Source organism: Salmo trutta, chromosome 8 (assembly GCF_901001165.1).
Source record: "Salmo trutta chromosome 8, fSalTru1.1, whole genome shotgun sequence".
NCBI classification, from domain to species: domain Eukaryota; kingdom Metazoa; phylum Chordata; class Actinopteri; order Salmoniformes; family Salmonidae; genus Salmo; species Salmo trutta.
In genome coordinates, this window is record NC_042964.1 from 8,419,233 (window position 1) to 8,434,883 (window position 15,651).

General features: G+C 43.6%; 2 protein-coding genes across 2 annotated transcripts in view; one reads left to right on the forward strand and one right to left on the reverse strand.

Annotated features, from left to right (window-relative positions):
• Window positions 1-5,728, forward strand: part of LOC115199218 (cGMP-specific 3',5'-cyclic phosphodiesterase-like) — a 69,936-nt gene extending 64,208 nt beyond the window's left edge. The window contains exons 13-18 of the mRNA XM_029761844.1: window positions 396-496; window positions 853-930; window positions 1,625-1,688; window positions 3,669-3,743; window positions 4,016-4,099; window positions 4,453-5,728. Of these exons, the coding sequence (XP_029617704.1) occupies window positions 396-496; window positions 853-930; window positions 1,625-1,688; window positions 3,669-3,743; window positions 4,016-4,099; window positions 4,453-4,572 (522 nt within the window). The 3' untranslated portion in view covers window positions 4,573-5,728. The remainder of the gene's footprint in view (window positions 1-395; window positions 497-852; window positions 931-1,624; window positions 1,689-3,668; window positions 3,744-4,015; window positions 4,100-4,452) is intronic.
• Window positions 5,729-7,629: 1,901 nt separating this feature from the next.
• On the reverse strand, window positions 7,630-10,547 carry LOC115198132 (mitotic spindle assembly checkpoint protein MAD2A). The gene is made up of 5 exons (XM_029759841.1): window positions 10,339-10,547; window positions 9,871-10,017; window positions 9,386-9,506; window positions 9,199-9,302; window positions 7,630-8,358 (listed from the first exon to the last, which is right to left on the reverse strand). The coding sequence occupies exons 1-5, from the start codon at window positions 10,400-10,402 to the stop codon at window positions 8,186-8,188; spliced, it is 609 nt and encodes a 202-aa protein (XP_029615701.1). The 5' UTR covers window positions 10,403-10,547; the 3' UTR covers window positions 7,630-8,185.
• Window positions 10,548-15,651: the final 5,104 nt, after the last annotated feature.

Sequence of the window (15,651 nt, forward strand, 5' to 3'; positions counted from 1 at the left end):
GCCTCCCTCTCTCTCTCCCTGCATCTCTCTCCATCCTTCTCTCTCTCTCCATCCATCCCTCCCTTCCTTCTTCCCTCCCTCCCTCCATTCCTCTCTCACCTCCATTCCCCTCCCTCCCTCCCTTTCTCTCTCTCTCCTTCCTTCCTTCCTTCCTTCCTTCCTTCCTTCCTTCCTTCCTTCCTTCCTTCCTTCCTTCCTTCCTTCCTCCGTCCCTCCCTCCCTGTATTCCCCTCTCTCTCCCCTCCCTCCCTCCCTCCCTCCCTGTATTCCCCTCTCTCTCTCTCCTTCCTTCCTTCCTCCCTCCCTCCCTCCCTCCCTCCCTCCCTCCCTCCCTCCCTCCCTCCCTCCCTCCCTGTATTCCCCTCTCTCTCTCTCCACCACTTTCTCCCCTCCAGGGGAATCAGATTCTAAGCAGCCTGTCTCTGGATGAGTACAAGGCCACTCTGAAGATGATCGAGAGGGCTATTCTGGCTACGGACCTGGCTCTGTACATGAAGTAGGTACAATGTCACACACAGCAGGGATGCACACAGAGGGGAACCGTTCAAGTCACATTTTTATGCAGAGTTTTCATTAGAACTTCAATTAAGCTTGATGGGCTGTGGAAAATGTCAAGGAGGAAGTTGTAGCCACCGTTGGCCTATTCATTAGAAGATCTAGTAATAATGTACTGAAACAGTAATTGACTGTATCTCTCTCTCTCCTCCCCCTAACAGCTCTTCTCTCTCGCTCTCTCTCTCTCTCGCTCTGTTCTCTTTCCCTCCCTCTCCTTGTCTGAAGTGTGAGCGTATGACTAGACTGCAGGCAGACGGGGAGAAAGACAGATATCAAATTTACTGCCTGTCTTTTCAGGAGGAGAGGAGAGTTCTTTGAACTGACCAAGAACAGCCAGTTTGTCTGGGACGATGACTATCATAAAGACTTACTGAGGTTAGTGGACACAATGCATATACATGTTCACCTGGGGACAGCTTGGTTGTGCATCTTTCAAGGTTGGGATCAATTCTAGTAGATACTCAAAGACTTCCAGTCATTGTGCTAATACTAGTTAGCATCGGCTCGCAAAAAACTCCCTCTAACGTCCTTCATACTGGACACAGAGACATAAAAATGGTATCCACGAGTCCATGTGACTCTGGGGAGGTAGATAAAGGGCCTCATTGCCAACATCTCGAAGTATCCCTTTAAAACAGTACAAAGTGTTTATTAGGTGTTAAGCCTGTGTTAAAATATGCTTAAAATGATTAGAAGACAAAAAAGCGATTGTGATTGTGTTGAATTGTGTTTGGGAAATAAAGATAGACATGGTTTTAAAAAGGTAGTGGTAATATTTCATTTAGTACAGAAATGTGTAAGAGGCTTAACTTACCCTGTCCCGCGGTTCACCTTACCCCATACCTGGTGTAAGTTGTACCAAGAGACCACTTTTTTTGGACAAGCTATGTTTTCAGAACTGTCACGTTTACATGGATTCTGATTATTTCCACGTCCTTAAATACATGCAGATAACTTTGTTAGAACAATACTATATTTCCCTTGATGGAGTGATGCTGAACGTGGTTCAACATAACCCACTCTCTTGCCCTGCTTGTCCAACACTATGCTTGTGTATCACCCACTGTAGGTCAATGCTGATGACTGCATGTGACATCTCTGCCATTACCAAGCCCTGGCCAGTACAGAAAAGGGTAAGTGAAAAGTGGGATCACATTCACTAGACTCAAGACTCACTTCATAAACTCAACTGTGTTCTTGTTACTGTGGTGTTGTTACTGTGTTCTTGTTACTGTGGTGTTGTTACTGTGTTCTTGTTACTGTGGTGTTGTTACTGTGTTCTTGTTACTGTGGTGTTGTTACTGTGTTCTTGTTACTGTGTTCTTGTTACTGTGTTCTTGTTACTGTGGTGTTGTTACTGTGTTCTTGTTACTGTGTTCTTGTTACTGTGTTCTTGTTACTGTGTTCTTGTTACTGCTATCTCCTTTGATATTCTTTCAAACGTTTCATTCTCACTCACACAGCTCTCATTGTTCTCATCCTTTTTCAGTACCTCTCCCTTTTCTTTTCACCCCTTAGATTATGTTCTCTTTCTGTCTCTCTCTCTTCTTCTCCTGGTGCCATTTCAACTTCCCTGTGTACGTCTCTTCCTCCTGTTCCTCATCAAGCTCCCTAGGTGCAATGGAAGGAGAGGTTCAGACAAGTGTGTGTGTGTGTGTGTGTGTGTGTGTGTGTGTGTGTGTGTGTGTGTGTGTGTGTGTGTGTGATCAAACAGCTCTAGAACTCTTCTTAGAGGGGGATAGACACTCAGCTCTAGACCCAGACACCTGTTCTAGTCCCAGACTCAGCTCTAGACCCAGACCCAGCTCTAGACCCAGACACCTGTTCTAGTCCCAGACTCAGCTCTAGACCCAGACCCAGCTCTAGACCCAGACACCTGTTCTAGTCCCAGACTCAGCTCTAGACCCAGACCCAGCTCTAGACCCAGACACCTGTTCTAGACCCAGACTCAGCTCTAGACCCAGAAACCTGTTCTAGACCCAGAAACCTGTTCTAGACCCAGAAACCTGTTCTAGACTCAGACCCAGACTCAGCTCTAGATCCAGACTCAGCTCTAGACCCAGAAACCTGTTCTAGACCCAGACTCAGCTCTAGACCCAGAAACCTGTTCTAGACCCAGAAACCTGTTCTAGACCCAGAAACCTGTTCTAGACCCAGAAACCTGTTCTAGACCTATCCTCTCTTCAGGTCCTCACATAATACATACAGAACTGACAGAGCTGGTGAGTACATCTGCACCTCCAGCAGACATACACACATACACACACATAATACACACACAAACACATAGGAAATCTGTGCACACACACACATACACCAACAAACACACATTTTCTTTCACACACATCCAAAGTTTTTCGTTGAACTCAGTAGATCTTATTATTAGAGAGGATACTACATTAGCCAAGCTGTGTACAAAAATGTCTTCTCCTCCTCTCCCCTTCTCCCCCTATCTCTCCTCCTCTCCCCCACGTTCTGTCCGTTCCTCAGATGAACCCCCCCTCCGGCTCTCTAGGCTTAATTACACAGCTCCAATCAGTGTTCTGCAGATGGCTACCACACACACACTTCCTTGATTGGGAACCCGAGGCTATAGTCAGTCTTCATTTATCCTTTGTGAAGAGAAAGAGTCCATCAATGCAGCATGGTTGATGCTCAGTTAGCAGAACTATTTCTCTCCTGCATTATTCCCATGCTACAAATGTCAGGGAATACTTTGTAGGATACTGAGTGCTATTGCAGGGTATCTGATACAATTGGCAGCGGATAGGTGTATTTTCTTCTTCACATAACAGGAAGCTGCCTATCCAACCTGAACCCCCCTGGTCGTATCACATTCATGGAAACACCGGCCCGTCTTTCAAATTCCTAGATATCTGCAAAAGACATGAATGTTTAAAAACCCTGGACAACAGATTGGCTAAAGTATTTATTCAGATACAATCATGGGGTTATAGTCTAACAGACCAGACTTTGTGGCTGTTGAAAGACTACAAGGTTACTAATCCAATTTGTCCTTTACCCAATTGAAACAACATACCACTTTGAGGCACTTTTAAAAGCTCTCTTTCTTTCTTTCTTTCTGTCTTGTCTCTCTCCATCTTCTCTTGCAGATAGCTAAGTTGGTGGCTACAGAGTTCTTTGAGCAAGGGGACAAGGAGAGAGAAGAACTCAACATTGAGCCAATAGTAAGCACTTGTTCTGTTCCCTACCATCGTTACTGCCTTATGGTTATGTACTATTACACTGCTGCAGTTGATCCATTGCCATTGGAAATCAGGGTTTTGTGAAATTTAATTACAAGGCTCCAAGATTCTGATTTTAACATCTTGGCATGTGCACATGTTGGCTTTGTGCAAAGCCAGGTTTTTACTAGTTGGCAAGCAAAGCCAGATGTCAATGTGGGAGCAAATTAGATTTGGACTTAACTAAGTTTTGTAAAGATGGTTTTCTTTTCTAGGATCTGATGAATCGGGACAAGCAGGATAAGATTCCAAGCATGCAGGTGTCGTTCATTGATGCCATCTGTACACAGCTGTATGAGGTGAAGCTATGACATGATTTGATTGGTCTTTATTAGTCATGTTTAGGGAACATTTTATTGGCCATATAGCATGTATAGTCCCGTGCAGAGCATGGCACTTGCAACGCTAGGGTTGTGGGTTCGATGAAAATGTATGCACTCACTACTGTAAGTCGCTCTGGATAAGAACGTCTGCTAAATTGAGTAATTTTTTTCATGTTAATGTATGACATTGACACAGGTAGAATGTATGACATTGACACAGGTAGGTACTCTCTCATTCTGTCATTCTCTCTCATTTACTTTCTCACTGGTCTGTCTCTCTCGCACTCTCTCTCTGTCTCTCTATCTGTCTCTCTCTCTCTGTACATCAGACCCTGGCCAGTATGTCTGAGTCCTGTTCCCCACTACTCGAGGGCTGCCAGAAGAACAGACAGAATTGGAAGATTCTGGCTGAACAGGGCGACAAAGGTTTCTTCAACGGAGTGGTGTAGACCTGTTTAACGTCTCCCCTCCATCCCCACTATCACTCTGAGAAGATGACATCAACACTAAGCTATATTTATTACCATAGTCTTTTTTTTTCTTTTTTTGCACAAAGTCGACTTGCTACATGAAGGAGTCACTATATTATATCTCTCACAGTCGGAGGAAGGGAAGAACACTGAAGGTGTGTGTGTGTGTGTGTGTGTGTGTGTGTGTGTGTGTGTGTGTGTGTGTGTGTGTGTGTGTGTGTGTGTGTGTGTGTGTGTGTGTGTGTGTGTGTGTGTGTGTGTGTGTGTGTGTGTGTGTGTGTGTGTGCATGCGTCTGTGGCTACTATCGGCCTACTGAGCACCAAGGGATCAACATGCCACCAGAGAACAGACAGACCTGGGTTCAAATGTTATTTGAAATCTCTCAAATATTTGGAGCCCGCCTGGAGTGCCAGATGGTCGTGCAGGATTTGTACTTTTGAGACTATTGCATTGGTTCCGTTGTACCAAACAAGCTCAATGAAAGATTACAAATACTATTTGAATCCAGGTCTTAGGCTCATTGCAATGGCTGGAATGGCATTCATGGAACGGTATTGGTACAACTTACTGTGTACACGCCATAAAGGACCACAATCATAAGCTTGTTAGTATTACCAGCGCAAACTCACACACCACACACTCACAACACAAAGGTTTTGAGAGAACATTCATTTTATGTAACACTCACTCGTCTTACCTATTGCATATTTATTTGTTCTATATATTTATTCAATTTCTATACTGTAAGGTCAGTTTCATGTTGAGAACACACACGTCTCTGCATTGAAAACTTTACTGGACCATCCATTCACCCGTGTATTTTTATGCATTGTGTTATTATTTGAACTTTGTAAATTGTAAAGGACACAAAGACTTGACGTGTGTTCTAGAAGATTCCACTGCCATCCTGTGATATGATAGGTGTGATTCACATTTCCAAAATAACCTGTTTGTATCTACAGCAGAGGCGGCTGGTGGTAGGAGCTACATGAGGACCGGCTCATTGTAATGGCTGGAATGGAATTAGTTGAAGGGTATCAAACATATAGAAATCACATGTTTGACTCCATTCCAGCCTTTACAATGAGCCGGTCCTCCCACCTATATCTCCTCCCAACTGCCTCCTCTGATGCACAGATGACCCCCCCCCCCCTGTAGGCCCTCATAATGGACCAGCTCCCTGACCCCCCCCCCCCCCCCCCCCCGTAGGCCCTCATAATGGACCAGCTCCCTGACCCCCCCCCCCCCCCGTAGGCCCTCATAATGGACCAGCTCCCTGACCCCCCCCCCCCCCGTAGGCCCTCATAATGGACCAGCTCCCTGACCCCCCCCCCAGTAGGCCCTCATAATGGACCAGCTCCCTGACCCCCCCCCGTAGACCCTCATAATGGACCAGCTCCCTGACCCCCCCCCCCCATAGGCCCTCATAATGGACCAGCTCCCTGACCCCCCCCCCCCCCCCGTAGGGCCTCATAATGGACCAGCTCCCTGACCCCCCCCCCTCCGTAGGCCCTCATAATGGACCAGCTCCCTGACCCCCCCCCCGTAGGCCCTCATATTGGACCAGCTCCCTGACCCCCCCGTAGGCCCTCATAATGGATCAGCTCCCTGACCCCCCCCCTCTGTAGGCCCTCATAATGGACCAGCTCCCTGACTCCCCCGTAGGCCCTCATAATGGACCAGCTCCCTGACCCCCCCGTAGGCCCTCATAATGGACCAGCTCCCTGACCCCCCCCCCCCGTAGGCCCTCATAATGGACCAGCTCCCTGACCCCCCCCCTCCGTAGGCCCTCATAATGGACCAGCTCCCTGACCCCCCCCCCCCCCCCCGTAGGCCCTCATAATGGACTAGCTCCCTGACCCCCCCGTAGGCCTTCATAATGGACCAGCTCCCTGACCCCCCCCCCCGTAGGTCTTCATAATGGACCAGCTCCCTGACCCCCCCCCCTGTAGGCCTTCATAATGGACCAGCTCCCTGACCCCCCCCCCCCCCGTAGGCCCTCATAATGGACCAGCTCCCTGACCCCCCCCCCCCTGTAGGCCCTCATAATGGACCAGCTCCCTGACCCCCCCCCCCCCCGTAGGCCCTCATAATGGACCAGCTCCCTTTCTGATGTTCCCTTCTTTAACATGTGTAAGGCCGGGGCATCTTTAGAGTTGAAAGGAGCACTTGACCGCCGAAGCCTAAAATATTTGCACCTTAAGGTAATTTGCATTTCATACAAAACAATACTCTTTCTCATGGAAAATGTACAAAGGGATTCATTTTTATATTCTTTCAGACACAGGACTGCTAAACCACCCACTCACTACCTTTCTGTACGAAAATGACTTTTTCCATTTTCCAAACCTCCTACATTCACACATAATATACTATAGTAGTTGTCAAGTACAGACATGTGGACTGTATCACTGTCATTCAAATGAGAAACTCAAATTCGACTTAACCTTGTCCGAACTGAAGCACTTTTCTCCTTGTAGATGTATGCGGTTAGTGGCTCTATTGTGTACTTAAAGAAGTCTCCATAACTGTATACTTGTTCGTGTGCTTCGATAATGAGGCAAGTTGCTTTTCTGGTTCCAATTCCACACTGCTTTGGTGTCTGATTGGTCAAAACAGATAATGTGTTGCTTCTCCACCAATGATAGACCTGTGTGTTGCATGTGAAGGCACTGCACCTATAAAGATGGCTATGAACAGCCACAGTATAGAGGTCACAGGACCTGTTGGTTGTTAGTGGAGGCTGAGGTAGTGACATGCAGAAAGGGTTTCTCCTATAGAAATAGATGATATTTCTGTGTCCCCCCCCGTTCTTGTTGACTGATGAACACTGTGAGACAAGTTGAATGGTACATCCCATTAAAAGGATACTGCTTATTTTCTTTGTGCTCGGTCATCTGCGTTGGATATAACCTCACACTGGTTTAAATAACCATTCATTTAACATGTAGAGATGGCTGATATCCAACCAGGCCTGAACCTTGGGTTATGTCGCCACCGTCTGGTCCATCACAGTGGTAAAACACGGACAAGACTTGAGGATGATCAAATGGATACGTTTATATATTTTAGGAACATTTCTTAAAAATACAACACATAAACCACTAGCTTCTAAAACAGTGAGGCTCAGAACTGGATAGATCACAAGGTAAAGTTCAGAAGGAAGTAAATGGATTGGACCAAAAGAGATCAGTGACCATTGACAGTCAATATATTTACATCAAAGCAGTGAGCCAGGAAGAACAAGGCCTTCCCAATACAGAGAAAAAGACAACAGAATAATCAGTATCAAGGACTTTAGATATACAAAGAAAGATATATAACAAGAGAGGGAGAGAATTGAGTGGTGGAGGTAGGAAAGGGTAAGCGTAAAATATATTTTTTTATCATAGCCATTGTGCGCGTTTGAGATTGCAGTCGGCGACTGCAGACTGGCTGACCTACAAATCACATTGGATCCTAAATTACTATGGATTATGATTTGTAGATCAATTGTAGTCAATCTCCAACGTGCCTTTTTTTATTCAGCAGGGAAGATGAGGCATTGAGCGATAACTATGTACAGGGGGCGGCAGGTTAGAGGTCCAGGCTCTAGGCTGAGTCCGCCCTCTTGTAGACCACCATGCTGTTGACCTTGTGGATGGAGGTGGTGAAGGAGCGCAGACGAACCTCCTCCGATTGGTCGATGATCTGGGGGCCCGACTCCTCCCATTTGTCGGGCACCTCTAGGTCCTTGTCGGTGTAAACGAGGAGGTCAAAGGCACCTGGGGAGAGGGGTCAAAGTTCAGGGGTTATCAAGGAGCATCAGAAACATTTCTGTTAAGAAAAATATGTGCCAGTCAAATGTCCGACCAGATTTTAGAAGATAAAATAGAAATCCATTTAATTCAGTCCCTTTATGTGCCCATAAACACTGATGAAGAGGAATGAGCCTACCAAGTGAACATTAGCTTCTTGCACACGTCTCCCTCTATCTGGCTTGTCAATATCCTTACTTTCAGTGTCTAGGACAGAATATTTATTTTCACACTTGTAGATGCCTTCATCCTTGGTACAGTAGCTAGTAAAACTAACTAGCTTGATTTGTTTTTATAATTCTTAAAAAAGGTAACTACTTGACCAGGCATTGGATTATTATAGGAAGAGTTAAGGAAGGAAGATTAATTTATCTAAATTATCCCCCTTGGTGGACACGTATGACATTTCTGGAAATAATCTTTTAGGGAGATGAATCTAGCAAAACGTCATAAAACACCAGAACACTTCCCGCGTGTATACAACTGTCTGTCATGAATGCAATAGTGCAGGAACATTCGCGGGCAGGTACAAATTGATACAATGTTGCAGGTTGCTAACTCAAGCTCAAGACAGACAGGGAGAGTAGAGAGCTTATTTGATTGAAAGACAACCTGAACCAACCTCTCTGCATAGCAAAAGTGATTTATAAAATGTTTTTTATTTTCATCAGGATATTTCCTTCGCCACAATGTGTCCAGAAATGTGCTTGTTTTTTTATTGGCTTTTGTGTTTGTTTTTTTGTTGGCCAAAAGCAGGCACTTAACGGTCAATGGAAACACTGGTTCACACACACACACACAACTCACAGGCAGTCTCCAGCAGGGGTAGGAAGGTGACAGTGGCAGTGATCTGTCTGATGACTGAGCGAATCTCATCCTGGATGGACTTGATGGACTTCTCCCTGGGAGCGCTGATGGAAGAGACACAAAAAGGCTGTCACATTTGTGTGCGTGTGGTAGTCAGGTCCACTGCTGCTGAAGTATCCTACAGTACCTGATCTCCTTTGCACTCTTGTCACACTCAATGTCAAACTGCCAGCGTTCCAGCACCTCACTAGTCTCCAGACATGTGATAACAAGGACCAGCTTCTGCACTGTGCAGTCAAACAGCCACTCTGCAATACAGAGACACAGGTCAGTCAAACAGCCACTCTGCAATACAGAGACACAGGTCAGTCAAACAGCCACTCTGCAATTGACACACCCAACTACAGCAGAAACAGACATACTGGTATCTCCGAGGGAATGAAAACATTGATCAAAATTGAGAAAACCAACACACTAAGTTGTGAAATATGACACCTCATTTGACCTTGTGAGAAATAACATGGGGTTAATAGCGACACAAGTGACTGTAGGAAAGGTTAGACAGTATTTTATAGCAGGACTGTCTGGCAATCCTGACCTTCACCCCCATGTATTATAACGTAGTGCGCATGGGCTAAAGTTAGATTCCATTGGGTTTATTTTATACTGTACCTTTGAGCTGTGACACAACGTTGGTCAGGTAGTTTTTCAGCTTTGTGTCAGTGGTGAGTTGAAGGCTCATGTCATACTGGGTGACTCGGGAGAACGTCTCCGGAGGGTAGAGCCCTCGCTGGTACAGGATGCTGTTGATACCGAATGCTGCAGGGACAGGATAACGTTAGATAACGTTAGATAACGTTAGGTGGTTAGCTACAATGACGAGGTTAGCTAGCTAACTAGTAACAATACTGTTGCCTCCATGCATGAAGGTGCACAATTACACACGTATGGATATATTGGCATAGCAAACTCACATGTAAGGACATAAATATTACTTATCGTCGTGGAAAACACGGATGCGATGGTTGTAAACAATGTTAGATAGCTAGCTTCCGCAGAGAAAACCATCGCCATGTTCAAGTTGCATGCCTTTTCTTTTTGATCAGGCGAAAAATAAAGCAAAGTCGGTGAAATACTTACAGAAAAACTCGGCCACAAGCTCAGCGCTGCCTTTCAGGGTAATGCCTTTCAGTGTGCTCGTCATCTTTACACGTTTTTAGTTATATCCTTTTCTTATATTGTATTTTCTCGTCAGATTTTTTTTTTCTTTACCCGCCGCCAAAGTTTGAAATGTGCAGGTCGTTGAAGTTCCGCGCATGCGCCATCCACAGAGGCGGATTTACAGCCTCGCAGTGCTGCATGTCTGACGCCAGGGGGCGGTGTTCTGCTCGACCTGGAGATTTACAATCTGCAGGCATTTCTTCATCTTTCTACTCTAAAAGTAGTCTCCAGACAGCATAGTATGTTATGATAAGTACAAGCTTTTCTAATCTTACATACTCAACCATCCTACGCTTTCTAATATTGTTCATACTCTATTACAACAGTGTTATCTACAGCAGAGATGGGTCACTGGGCGGCCCCCCTTTTGTAGGCCTGCAGACCAATTAAAAACGTACTGGTGAGAGTTAGAATAATAGACTACACAAGGTGCAATTTCGGAATTTGTTTTTGCGTCCACAGTCACTCAATTAGTCCATGTCAGTAAATTTTTTAGATTTGTAAGTTAGTCTAGCGGCCAGCTGTAAACATTTGCCTCCACCCTATGGAAAAATGTATAAAATTGCAGGAAATTAGCTGTTAAACTGCTAATTTTTCTCTCTGCCCCATGGCAAATTGTGTAGAATTACTGCTTCAAAACAGCAATAGTTTCTCCAGGCCGTATGGCAAAATGCAGAATTGCAGCAATTTTTGAAACGTTCTTTTGTATGGATGTGGGTACACAGACCCATGCGGCCCCTCATGATGAGTTCTGTTTTTTTTGTGGCCCCCTCCCACATCAAAGTTGCCCAATCCCTGATCTACAAATATAGACCCCTTGGAAAAAGATATTATGACTTTCTTCTGAGAGATAGCAATAATGCTGCTACAGTTATTTTGGAATCTGAAAGGATCCCTTTACCCTGTTCTCAGCTGTATGCTTTTGAGCACTACTTTTTTTTAACTTTAGATATTAGTTACAAGACACCATCAAGTGAAAAACCATATGTGCAACAGTCATACATTTTTCCAGCGATAACTATATCATCTGCCAGATTTCATGACACTCTAATGTCACACCTGCAAATTGTGCCACTCCTGCTGTTGTCTATGGAAAGCACTTGTTCTTTCCTGCCAACAGTACTGTAGGAAACCTATACAGGCTATAAGCCTAACAAGTGAAGTCACCTGTTGCACAGTATTCACACATTGGCCATTACCACATGTATTTTCTCTAGCGCAGGCTTGATGTTCTCATTCATCATCCTTTGAAACAGTTATTAACGTTCCTAGAACGGCAATACAAGGGAATAGAACATGAAAGGCCATCAGCTGAGCGCAGGCTTTATGAGGTGTAGAATACACCATAGCAGGGTTGTGTTTGTTTGTAAAATATATGTAGCCCATAGCCTGTCCTCACTCCAGGCACTCCCCAGTGTGTCAGCAAAAGGCAACCTAGCCTTGGCTTGTGTACACTACACTAGGGAAAGGACCTGGTAGGGGCTGCAGACACAGGTTAGCTGTGACAAAGTTTACTTCACCAATAAGTGGAGAGGTTCTATAGGTAACCGGTGTGAAATGGCTAGCTAGTTAGCGGGGTGCGCGCTAATAGCGTTTCAATCGGGTGACGTCACTCGCTCTGAGACCTTGAAGTAGTTGTTCCCCTTTCTCTGCAAGGGCCGTGGCTTTTGTGGAGCGATGGGTAACGGTGCTTCGTGGGAGGCAGTTGTTGATGTGTGCAGAGGGTCCCTGGTTCGAGGCGAGGGGAGGAAGTATTACTGCTACATATACTTGGATCAGGAGTTTTTCCTGGCTCGGTCATTAAGTCAAGAAAAGCGCCTGGCCCTATACTAAGAAGTCTGCCATTTTGAAACTACACTAGTAAATAGAGTTTTTTCTAAACAGACCTGCAATGCAACAAAGTCCTCACAGTTCTGTATTATTTTGGACAGTCTCTGCTTTACATGAGCAAATATTGGCTCTGCTTTCCATTGATGATAACAACAAAAAATGATCGGTGGTCCTCTCTCTGGGCTTTAACAACAGTATTGACCAAGTGGGGCTCGAGTTCCAAACCCAAACCACTAAATAACCAACCAAATGGCTGTCATGTTATCAAGACTTCAGATTGTACAGTCTAACTGTTCAATAGTTTAAAATAGAGTAAAAGTTATACTATTTCACAAAAAAGTGAAAATAATTGCCCTTTGCTTCTCTCTTTTGGGTGTCAGCAAGTCTTTTGAATGGCTTACTTGTGTTAAGTAAATGTTCCTATAGCTTATAGCCACTAGGCCTAAATTACTAACATTTTATCGTTGTAGAAATATCACCTCACACTCATGTTCTCACACGCAGAAACAAAGCATTATAACAACATAATTCATGTTCTCACACGCAGAAACAAAGCATTATAACAACATAATTCATGTTCTCACACGCAGAAACAAAGCATTATAACAACATAATTCATGTTCTCACACGCAGAAACAAAGCATTATAACAACATAACTCATGTTCTCACACGCAGAAACAAAGCATTATAACAACATAATTCATGTTCTCACACGCAGAAACAAAGCATTATAACAACATAACTCATGTTCTCACACGCAGAAACAAAGCATTATAACAACATAACTCATGTTCTCACACGCAGAAACAAAGCATTATAACAACATAATTCATGTTCTCACACGCAGAAACAAAGCATTATAACAACATAACTCATGTTCTCACACGCAGAAACAAAGCATTTATAACAACATAACTCATGTTCTCACACGCAGAAACAAAGCATTATAACAACATAATTCATGTTCTCACACGCAGAAACAAAGCATTATAACAACATAACTCATGTTCTCACACGCAGAAACAAAGCATTATAACAACATAATTCATGTTCTCACACGCAGAAACAAAGCATTATAACAACATAATTCAAGTATAATTACTCCCCTTTTACATGCAAACATTTACATGCAAATGTTCTCAAAGTATTATTAATTTAATACTACACTGAATAGAAATAGAAATATAAAATGTTGGTTCCATGTCGAGCTCAAATAAAAGATCCCAGAAATGTTTCATACGCACAAAAAGCTTATTTCTCTCTAATTTTGTGCACAAATTTGTTTACATTGCTGTTAGTGAGCATTTCTCATTTGCCAACATACAGTTGAAGTCGGAAGTTTACATACACTTGGGTTGGAGTCATTAAAACTTGTTTTTCAACCACTCCACAAATTTCTTGTTAACAAACTATAGTTTTGGCAAGTCGGTTAGGACATCTACTTTGTGCATGACACAAGTAATTTTTCCAACAATTGTTTACAGACAGATTATTTCACTTATAATTCACTGTATCACAAGTCCAGTGGGTCAGAAGTTTACATACACTAAGTTGACTGTGCCTTTAAACAGCTTGGAAAATTCCAGAAAATTATGTCATGGCTTTAGAAGCTTCTGATAGGCTAATTGACATAATTTGAGCCAATTGGAGGCGTACCTGTGGATGTATTTCAAGGCCTACCTTCAAACTCAGTGCATCTTTGCTTGACATCATGGGAAAATCAAAATAAATCAGCCAACGTGGTACCCCCTGAAGGTACCACGTTCATCTGTACAAACAATAGTACGCAAGTATAAACACCATGGGGCCACGCAGCCGTCATACAGCTCAGGAAAGAGACGCGTTCTGTCTCCTAGAGATGAATGTACTTTGGTGCGAAAAGTGCAAATCAATCCCAGAACAACAGCAAAGGACCTTGTGAAGATGCTGGAGGAAACAGGTACAAAAGTATCTATATCCACAGTAAAACGAGTCCTACCTCGACCTAACCTGAAAGGCAGTTCAGCAAGGAAGAAGCCACTGCTCCAAAACCACCATTAAAAAAAGCCAGACTATGGTTTGCAACTGCACATGGGGACAAAGATCGTACTTCTTGGAGAAATGTCCTCTGGTCTGATGAAACAAAAATAGAACAGCTTGGCCATAATAACCATCGTTATGTTTGGAGGAAAAAGGGGGATGCTTGCAAGCCAAAGAACACCATCCCAATCATGAAGCACGGGGGTGGCAGCATTATGTTGTGGGAGTGCTTTGCTGCAGGAGGGACTGGTGCACTTCACAAAATAGATGGCATCATGAGGAGGGACAATTATGTGGATATATTGCAGCAACATCTCAAGACATCAGTCAGAAAGTTAAAGCTTGGTCGCAAATGGGTCTTCCAAATGGACAATGACCCCAAGCATACTTCCAAGGTTGTGGCAAAATGGCTAAGGACAACAAAGTCAAGGTATTGGAGTGGCCAAAATTCACCCAACTTATTGTGGGAAGCTTGTGGAAGGCTACCCGAAACATTTGACCCAAGTTAAACAATTTAAAGGCAATGCTACCAAATTCTTATTTAGTGTACGTAAACTTCTGACCCTCTGGGAATGTGATGAAAGAAATAACAGCTGAATAAAAGCTGAAATAAATCATTATCTCTACTATTATTCTGACATTTCACATTCTTAAAATAAAGTGGTGATCCTAACTGACCTACGGCAGGGAATTTTTACTAGGATTAAATGTCAGGAATTGTGAAAAAACTGAGTTTAAATGTATTTGGCTAAGGTGTATGTAAACTTCCGACTTCAACTGTAATCCATCCACCTGACAGGTATTGTCACAGTTGTCATAATGAGTGCAGCGTGTGTGTAGTTCCACATTTTATACATAAACTGAAGCGACAAAACAACAAACCTTGACGCAGAGGAGAAACAAACACTATTCAAAAATAATACAAAAACTAGAACCTAAGAACATAGAAATAGAAAAACACAAAACACCCCCTGTCACACCCTGACCTACTCTACCATAGAAAATAACATCTTACTATGGTCAGGACGTGACAGGTATGGCATACACCAGATACTGACTGGTTTCCTGATCCATACTCCTACCTTTTTTAAAAAGGGATCTGTGACCAACAGTCATGTGAAATCCATACATTAGGTTCTAATGAATTTATTTCAATTGATAGATATCCTTATATGAACTGTAAGTCAGTAACATCTTTGAAATTGTTGCATGTTGTGTTTATATTTTTGTTCACTGTATATCAAGTTTCGCTGCTGAATATGTGTGTTAATGTGTGGTTACACCAACATCTGTAAATCAGAAAAGCATAGAAATCCCAGCAACAAATGCTGTGTGAGGTGTTAGGTTTGTGTGCTAATTATATGCCATCAAGTGTTTGTAGC

Bases quoted from the DNA above. Each gene is read 5' to 3' on its own strand.
- LOC115198132 (XM_029759841.1), bottom strand. From the start codon at position 10,402: ATGACGAGCACACTGAAAGGCATTACCCTGAAAGGCAGCGCTGAGCTT. The intron at 9,507-9,870 runs GTACAGTATAAA...TCTGTATTGCAG, and splicing joins CGTTGTGTCACAGCTCAAAG to AGTGGCTGTTTGACTGCACA. The intron at 8,359-9,198 runs GTGAGTTGTGTG...CCCTCTCCCCAG, and splicing joins ACCCCTGCTGGAGACTGCCT to GTGCCTTTGACCTCCTCGTT.